Source organism: Canis lupus, chromosome 8 (assembly GCF_048164855.1).
Source record: "Canis lupus baileyi chromosome 8, mCanLup2.hap1, whole genome shotgun sequence".
Lineage (NCBI taxonomy): Eukaryota > Metazoa > Chordata > Mammalia > Carnivora > Canidae > Canis > Canis lupus.
In genome coordinates, this window is record NC_132845.1 from 67,174,856 (window position 1) to 67,183,794 (window position 8,939).

At 44.9% G+C, this 8,939-nt stretch overlaps 1 protein-coding gene across 17 annotated transcripts in view; it reads left to right on the forward strand.

The window, feature by feature from the left end:
- TRRAP (transformation/transcription domain associated protein) overlaps window positions 1-8,722 on the forward strand; it is a 115,551-nt gene extending 106,829 nt beyond the window's left edge. For all 17 annotated transcript variants that reach the window (XM_072837005.1, XM_072837003.1, XM_072837012.1 and 14 more), the window contains 4 exons: window positions 351-535; window positions 5,023-5,226; window positions 5,312-5,506; window positions 7,574-8,722. In XM_072837005.1, the coding sequence (XP_072693106.1) occupies window positions 351-535; window positions 5,023-5,226; window positions 5,312-5,506; window positions 7,574-7,858 (869 nt within the window). In that variant the 3' untranslated portion in view covers window positions 7,859-8,722. The remainder of the gene's footprint in view (window positions 1-350; window positions 536-5,022; window positions 5,227-5,311; window positions 5,507-7,573) is intronic.
- Window positions 8,723-8,939: the final 217 nt, after the last annotated feature.

Sequence of the window (8,939 nt, forward strand, 5' to 3'; positions counted from 1 at the left end):
GGATGGGCTACCTTGGAGTGAGCGGGAAGATTGAACTCTCCTGATAGAACCCTGATGGAGGACGTTGGCAGAATCTCTAACTTTTATTTTTAAAGATTTCTTTCTAAAGTGTTTCTGTTCACATGTGTCTTAATCACAAATGATGGCAGCTCGGGCTCCGTCACCCAGGAGACATGGGCCTTCTTGCTATATGCCAAGTTAGCGCATGGTGTGTGACTTTCAACTTTACCCCCTTCCTTTGCTCATGAAGGGCTGAGTGAGCTGCTCCCAGGACGTCCCCGGAGGTTAGAGTCAAGCACTACCCGGTGTATTCTCTCAGTCTGCCCAATTTCCTTCTCCTTTCTCCTCAGTTCCACGAGTGGTGGCAGTGTCCCCACAGATGCGCCTTGTGGAGGACAACCCCTCTTCTCTTTCCCTCGTGGAGATCTACAAGCAGCGCTGTGCCAAGAAGGGCATCGAGCATGACAACCCCATATCCCGGTACTATGACAGACTGGCCACGGTGCAGGCGCGAGGGACCCAAGCCAGCCACCAGGTACCAAATCAGGATGGTCAGGAGTGGGAGCTGCTGCCTGCAGCCTCACATGCAGCTACTTTCTGCGGCAGTGCTGCCATGACATGTGTGCTTAGAGAAGTAGTGGGCAGCTGAGAGGTACCTTGTTGCCTCCTTGGACTTGTGAGGTAGTAGAAATTAGGTGACCATGGACCCTAATGAAGTGACTTTTGCTGCACAATAACTTAATGGCAAACTCATTTGGCAGCCAAACTTAATCTAAGGATCATTAGGCTATTTATCCACTTAATAATCACCTTCATCTCGTTTGCTGCTGGGGTATTAGGTAACATATAGTTTCTGTACTGTGGAAACTTTCTAAAATATAAAAATTGGCGAGTTCTGAAACATGTCAGGCCCAGCTGTGTTTCGGTTGTCTTGGGAGCACAATGCCTACCACAGGCCTGGACTGCTCTAGGGTCATCGGGTGGACGAAGGGCTCTCTCTGCCTGCAGATTCCTACCTTGGTAGAAAGTAGGAGAGGTGTGGAGTCTGAATGAGGAGATTTTGTATGGGATTGTGTGGGTCACCAAGAGGCAGCTTTCTTGGCCTGCTCCCCAGACACCACTGTGTTCCTTCCTGTGCCTCCTGAGAGGGCTTCATAGTTTCTGGGAGAGATAGCATGGAGCTGGAAGCTGTCACCTGGCCTCCATCCTTCCAGGTCTGGCTGCCCAGCAGGACCCCACATGGTCTCTAAGCTGGACCATTACCTTCATTAGTCACAGTCCTTTATAAAACACTGGGAGATCCTCATGTAAGTATTTCAGTTAGTCTGGAACCTGGGAGACTTTGTGTTTTTAGCAAGATGGAGCCCACAGGGTACTCACCTCACCCACCTAGGCAGTGCTCAGGGCAGGCAGGGCCTGAGACAGTCCAGGCCTTGAGGTCTGGTGCAGCCTCCTACCCTTGTGCAAGCAAACTGAGTGGAATCCTTCCTCTGCTCTGATTCGCCTCTGTAGACACAGCTTGTAGCCTGCCTTGGGAACTGGTATCAGGGTTTCATCAGGCCACAGGCCACTGCCTGGTCACTCTGTGGACCAAGGACCATTCTGAGGGTTTGTGGGAGATGAATGGATTATATTCTGAAGGCTACATTTGCCTTTAACAGTGTAGAAATTGATGATTTCCATGTGCAAATATTTGCTTGTGTGAAGATGTCTTAGTGTTTTATAATTAGCTGTGTGACTAATGAAGGTAATGGTTGGCCATGTTTAGAGACCACATGGGGACCTGCTGGGCCAGCTAAAGATGCTGACAACAGTACATAACCGTTTAGTGTCATAGCGTTTTCTTACTCTTTGCACCCTAGCTTGTTTTCTTGCTAAATAACTCTGTTTCTTCATCCTTCGCTTTTTAAAATACCTTTATTGAGATATCATTTACTTGGCAGAAAATTCACCCTTTAAAACGTACAATTCAAGGATGCGTGGGTGGCTCAATGTTTGAGTGTCTGCCTTCGTCTCAGGACATGATTCCAGGGTCCCAGGATTGAGTCTCACATTGGGCTCCCTGTGAGGAGCCTGCTTCTCCCTCTGCCTGTGTCTCTGCCTCTCTCTCTCTCATGAATAAATAAATAATATCTTTAAAAAAAAAAACATAAAAACTACCAAAATTCCTTTAAAAAATAAATATACAATTCAGAGGTACTCTGAATTGGCTCATTTAGTTAAGCATCCAACTCTTGATTTCAGCTCAGGTCATGATCTTAGAGTTGAGAGATCAAGCCTTACATTGAGCTCCATGCTGGGCATTCAGCCTGTTTAAGATTCTCTCTCTCCTTCTCCACCCCTTCCCCCAGAATACAATAAAATAACATGTACAGTTCAGTGTTTTCAGCATATTCACAGAGCTATGCAGTCATCACCACTGTCTATAAAACATTCCATCACCCCAGGGGCACCTGACTGGCTCAGTCAGTAGAGCATGCAACTCTTGATCCCAGGGTCATGAGTTCAAGCCCCACATTGGACATGGAGCTTACTTTAAAAAAAGTTAAATAAGACACTTCACCCCAAAAAGAAGCTTCATACCCTTTTCCTCTCTGCGCCCCCGACATTGGCAAACATGAATCTTCCAGCCTTCCGAATATGCTTATTCGTTATATGAAAAGAATCATACCATGTGCTCTTTTGTGGCTAGCTTTCATTTAGCGTAACGTTTTTGTCGTTTATCCATTTTGTAGCATGTATCAGTAGTTTGTTCCTTTTTTATTGCTTAACAATATTCCTTTGTGTGACTGTACCACATTTAATTTATCTGTTTGTCAGTTGTTGGACTTTTGGATTATTTATACTTTTTGACTTATGACCAGTGCCAATGACTGTAAACATTCATGTATATGTTTCTGTATGGGTGTATGTTTTTATTTCTCTTCAACATATACCTAGGAGTAGAATTGATGGGTCACATGGTAAGTTTTATGTTTAACATTACATGAACTGCCAAACTCTTTCCCAGGTGATTGCAGTGTATAAAGGTTCTCTTTTCTCTGTATTCTTGCCAATAGTTATTATTATTTTTGGTTATAGTCCATTCATTTTGGGTGATAACAAGTGATATTGAGCAGTTTTTCATATGCTAACTGGCTGTTTACATATTTTCTTTGGAGAACTATCATTCAAGTCCTTTGCTCATTTTTAAATTATATGACTTGTTTTTCTGTTACTGATTCTAAGAATTCTTTGTATGTTCTGGATGCAAGTGACTTCACTTTATTTCCTGTATATTGGCTATGTTTTCCTGTTCCTTTTCTCATGATTTTTTGTTGAAAACTGAATATTTTTAATTATACGTGGCAACCCTAGAAATCAGATCCTTTTCCCCAAGGCTTGTTGTTATTGCTGCGGTTTGCTTAGTAACTTTCCTGGACTAATTTGTAAAGTATGTTTTTGTCATATGCAGCCATTGAAATCTCTGTTCAGCTAGCTAGTGATTTGGAAGAGATTTCTTAAATGCCTTGAAGCAATAAATCTTTCCCCTTTTTAAGGGCTGTGTGTGTGTATGGGGAGGGGGTGTCTTCAACATGCCCAACTCTGCCTTCCTGTTTATAGAATCTCAGGGTCAACCAGATGTGAGAGCATGGGGCTTTCTGAGGGCCTTCTGAGGCTTTCTCATGAGCATACAAGTGGTCTTCCAGATTCTTAGGAATATATTAAAGCTTTTCCAAGCCTCTTGTGGTCATCTCATTCCCTAGTTCTTCCTTTTGTTTGCTGTTATCTTTTGTGCTCTAGCTGATATCACTGCCTCAGGCATCTGCAGCATTAAATGGTTGTCACTGATGGCTTTCAGCAAATGCCCTTCAGTTGAAGTAGGATGCTCCTCACTGACTGAATTCTGAGTTCAGAGACAAGCCCAATGAATGGGACTTTTTCAAGAAGCTCTTAGATAAGATGACTAGTGATAATTCTCTGGAGATGAGGCTTGGGGGGGCGGGGCTCACTGAACCCATTCACTCATTCCAGTGGCTGTTAGGCTGCTGGTTTCCATATAGCTGCCATGATTGCAAAGCTGTTGGTTTTCAAGGCCATTGTGGAGGTGGGTTAAAAGGGATGGGAATAGTATAATTAAACTGCTACAGAGCACACTGTCACTAAAATTCAGCTTTTTTTCTTGAGTAAAAGCTATTCAGATTGTTGTAAGCCTTTAATTTCCAGAATTTAAAAATTTCCAAAGTTCATATAAAATTTTTTAAAGTTTATTTTTATAATTTGTACTACTGTTCTTGACGGTCTATGTGGTTCTTGGTTGCTTAGGGCCTGCATTCTACTGGCTACTCAGAGCCCATGGGTAGGACTTAAGCAAGAATAGATCTTGTGCCTTTATCATTTGGTCTAACAAGAACTAAATTAACTCTGTAAACTTTTTATTGAGACTGTCTCTGAGTTTACAGTGTTTGAAATAGGTTTACAAGTCTCCTAGCACAGAATTGTGTAAAAGTGTTATGTAATATATCTGCTGTGAGAAACTAGCTCCTTCAGTTTATAAAACTGTTGTTTTTAATAGTCTTAGCTAAGAAGAGTTGGTATCCAGTTCTTTTTGTTAACTGGTCTAGTATATTTTGTAGTTAACAAATTATGGTATTTGGATTTATGTAAATTCTTGGTAAGACAAATATCACTATCATGCAGCTAAGGCTCTTATTCGGATGGCTCTGTCCTTCCTTAAAGCATACAACATGAGCCCTGGGGATGGCCTGGGTGGCTCAGTGGTTGAGCATCTGCCTTCAGCTCAGGGTGTGATCCTGGAGTCCCGGGATCGAGTCCCACATTGGGTTCTCTGCATGGAGCCTGCTTGTCCCTCTGCCTGTGTCTCTGCCTCTCTCTCTCTCTCTGGTCTCTCATGAATAAATAAATAAAATCTTTAAGAAAACAAAACAAAAAAACGTGAGCCCTAAAGGGAAAATTTTCCTTTGAAAAGAAGAAAACAAGTGAATTAAAAGGAAGCTATCGTGGAGTGATATATCATTTCAGGTCCTTAGAGACATCCTCAAAGAAGTTCAGAGTAACATGGTGCCACGCAGCATGCTAAAAGAGTGGGCTCTGCATACGTTCCCCAATGCCACAGACTACTGGACGTTCCGGAAGATGTTCACCATCCAACTTGCCCTGATTGGCTTTGCAGAATTCGTCTTGCATTTAAATAGACTCAACCCCGAGATGTTACAGATTGCTCAGGTAATTTGGTGTGAACAGGCAAAGCCTCTCCTTCAGACTTCTGCATTGTGCTGGTTAAGTTCTGAGAACATCTCCTCATGTTTAGGACACCGGCAAACTGAATGTGGCCTACTTTCGGTTTGATATAAATGATGCAACTGGAGACTTAGATGCCAACCGTCCTGTCCCTTTCCGCCTCACACCCAACATTTCTGAATTTCTGACCACTATTGGCGTCTCCGGCCCGTTGACAGCCTCCATGATCGCCGTCGCCCGGTGCTTTGCCCAGCCCAACTTCAAGGTAGGCCACAATGACTGCGCAGCACACACAGTGTTACTTAGACACTGCGCGGCCTCGCGGGCTGCTGGTCTGCTAGTAAGGAGAGAGAGAGCTACTTGTTGCTGAACAATTCAAATTTCTTCATTTGGGAAAAAGCATTTTGAAATTTTTGCTAACGCATTTAGGATGTTGAAGCTGCTTTACAAAAAGGAATTGGAAGCCTCTGTTGGACCATTTTCCCAACTATTACTGTTGCTCATCGGGTTTGTTTACTTGGTTTTGTAGCTGCTTTCCATTTTGCTTTTATGTAAATCTTTCGGCTATAAAAGGGCAGAAGAGTGGCACCTGGCTGGTTCAGTCAGTAGAGCCACATGACCCTTCATCTCCAGGTGGTGAGTTCGAGCCACACACTGGATGTAGAAATTACTTAAAAATAAAATCTTAAAAAAAAAAAAAAAAGAGGTGGAAGTATTGTCTGCAGGATAGCACCTTTCTTACTAGCACTGTGGTTACAGTGACGTGTAAGGCACACCCTGAGGTCCCAACAGTGGAAGATGAGATGGATGCCCTTGGCCACAGGAAGCTGTGGGACAACTCTGTCATGGTGACAAGGTGGCCACCTCTGCCTTCTTCGGGCAGTGATACAGGGAAGGAGGGCAGACCGGGATTCAAATCCATTTCACACTGACTCCGAGCCTGTCTTCACCACTAGAGTAATCTCTCCTCACAACTGGGGACTAAACCAAGTTATTTTTCTTTTAACTTAAGAGACGACTTGTACCTTTTTCTTTTTTTTTTCTTTTTTACCCACAGACAAGCAGTTTGTGTCTTGAGAGGCCTTCACATACCAGTTGCTTTCCAAAAATGGTCAGAACAGTTTTAAAATTATTAGCTAAATGCTTAACTGTGAACACAGACTTTACATTACATATTTCTTGTGCTCTTCAGTGCTCAGTTGCACGTGTCCCTCTGTGGAGTGCTTTCTGAGGAAAGCATGAGTATGAACATGAGTAAAAATAGCCTTGAGATTTCTCTGTGAGTGAGCAGTCTGTGCTCTGATGCAGCAAGTTCACGGTCACTTATTTGGGGTGTAAGGCTTTAAATAGAACGTTCTCACAGAGATAGGAATGTTATACTTCTGGAAACAATCATCAGGCAGCCTTAGAATGGCATTTATTTGAAAACTTTAAAGAATGAAGGAGGCTCTCCATATTTCAGAGGCCTGTTAGAGCTTGGAGTAACGCCGTGCATTGCTCTTTGTATAGACAGTGCAGTGTAGTTGGGAAGGAAGTGGGTTTTCTCCAAACTCTGGACCAGATTTCTTAACAGCCTAAATGTAAAGAATGCCTAATTCACTAAAATGTAGACCATTTTGTATGGGAATCTCTTCTAAAAACACATTTGGGAGGCTCTATTGTTATGCCCTGTATATGGAGAAACTAAGGTACGGGGGGCTAAGTAACTCTCCCAAGGTCACCCAGACAAAGAGTATTGGAGCTGGGGCTAGAACCCAGAGTCTGTACTGTGTCCGCAAAGAGGCCTGGGGTGGCTTTCCTTGGCCTGAGACCCATACCGTATGACACCCACATACCATGTGTCCTTGTGATTCCTTCCTGTTTTAGCCCAAATGTGACCTTGTCACCAGCTTCCCTGAGAACCCCCTCTGAGCCTGCCTCACTTGCTGTTTTCTGCACCATGCCCTTCATCAAGGGCATGTCAGGCATTTCTCTGTTAGGACCAAAGCCCCATAAGGGCAAGGGCTGTTGGTGTTTCTGCTTTGTTCGCTCTTGGCTGCAGTGCCAGAACAGGCCCTCAACAGGTACTCAGATGTGTGGGGTGAAACAGACAACTGGCACCAGGAAGCAGTGTGACAGCAACAGGTGCCATTGGATACATGTGCCCTGACTCAGAGCAGAATGCTTTGCCTTTGGCCAGTGCTTGACCCCAGATGCCTTCCCTGGTGCATCGACGAGGCATCCGCCCCAGCCCTGGGTGCTATGGCTCACCATTGTTGGGCCCCACCTCGTTAGGAAGTTGCCCCTCCAGGTTGCTCCTGGTTAACCCAGCACCTTTTCCTTCTCCATGCAGGTGGATGGCATCTTGAAAACGGTGCTTCGGGATGAGATCATCGCTTGGCACAAAAAAACACAGGAAGATACCTCCTCTCCCCTCTCTGCCGCCGGGCAGCCTGAGAACATGGACAGCCAGCAGCTGGTCTCCCTGGTGCAGAAAGCAGTGACTGCCATCATGACCCGCCTGCACAACTTGGCCCAGTTTGAAGGTGGGGAGAGCAAAGTGAACACCCTGGTGGCCGCCGCCAACAGCCTGGACAACCTGTGCCGCATGGACCCTGCCTGGCACCCATGGCTGTGAGCTTGCCTGCTTCCGCCACCCCAGAACGTGAAGCACCTCTGGGCTCCATGCCCACTGGCTGTTTAGCTCTTCCCACCTGTCTGCTGCACTCACTGCAGCCTGCAGCGTCACTGGGCTGTGGTCACCCCCAATAGCATGTGTGCGACAAAGGGGAAACAGTTTTGGGAGAGCTGCCCCACCTGGAACAGGGGCCAGGCCATTAGCAAGGACAGGGTGAAAACGTCTGAAATTTACAATTCCTTTTACGAAACCAGGATTCCCCAGTTGGGGATGTCTTTGTGAATTATTTTTTACTGTGTTCCTCGGTGTGAATGTACAGATTGGACTGTAGAAGACAGTTCTGTCCGTTTTTAACTCTGAAGTAACACCTCACAGGAGCTTTGCGCTTTTGTACAGACCTTTGTAACAATTGTACAGAAAACCTACTCTGTTAGAGAAACAGGAAATTATGAACAAATCGTGCTGGTTTTTCTCTGAGCACAAACTTTGATGCTGTATGTCCGCGGCTGTGGGATCTCACTAAGTGGCTGATGTGGGTCAGCAAGGCCCCCTCTGCCCTGTGGGAACACCATTCCTACACGTTTGGATTCAGATTCCATTGGGAGCACACGAGCTCTGGGAGCTGGCAGGTGAATCTTACGCTTTTCATCGGCTGGTTTCTTGGGCACCTTCTAGACATTTACTATCATTGTACCTGGAAAAACACTTTTTTCCTTCATAATTTAAAAAGAAACAGCAACAAAGGTTTGTCCATTCACTCCAGTCTGTTAATGTTCACATTTTTATAAATATGAGCATTGAGAATGTTCTAAAATTTGTACAGTGTGATTTTTTTTTTTTTAGAATAAATATTTTATAAAAGGATGTGTCGCCTCTTATGTGTGTGGAAATGCTTGTTTCTGTGAGGTGTTCCCTCAGCCCCTCAGGGACTGAGCCTTGGGGCCAGCACAGGCCAGGCTTCAGGGTGGCTTTCTGGTGACGCCTGAGAGCAGTCTCAGCTCATAACTTCGGGGTCTTCTGTGATGGTGACAAGGAAGGCGGGTCCTGACTGACAGGGTGAAACATGCCCAGGAATCTGGTC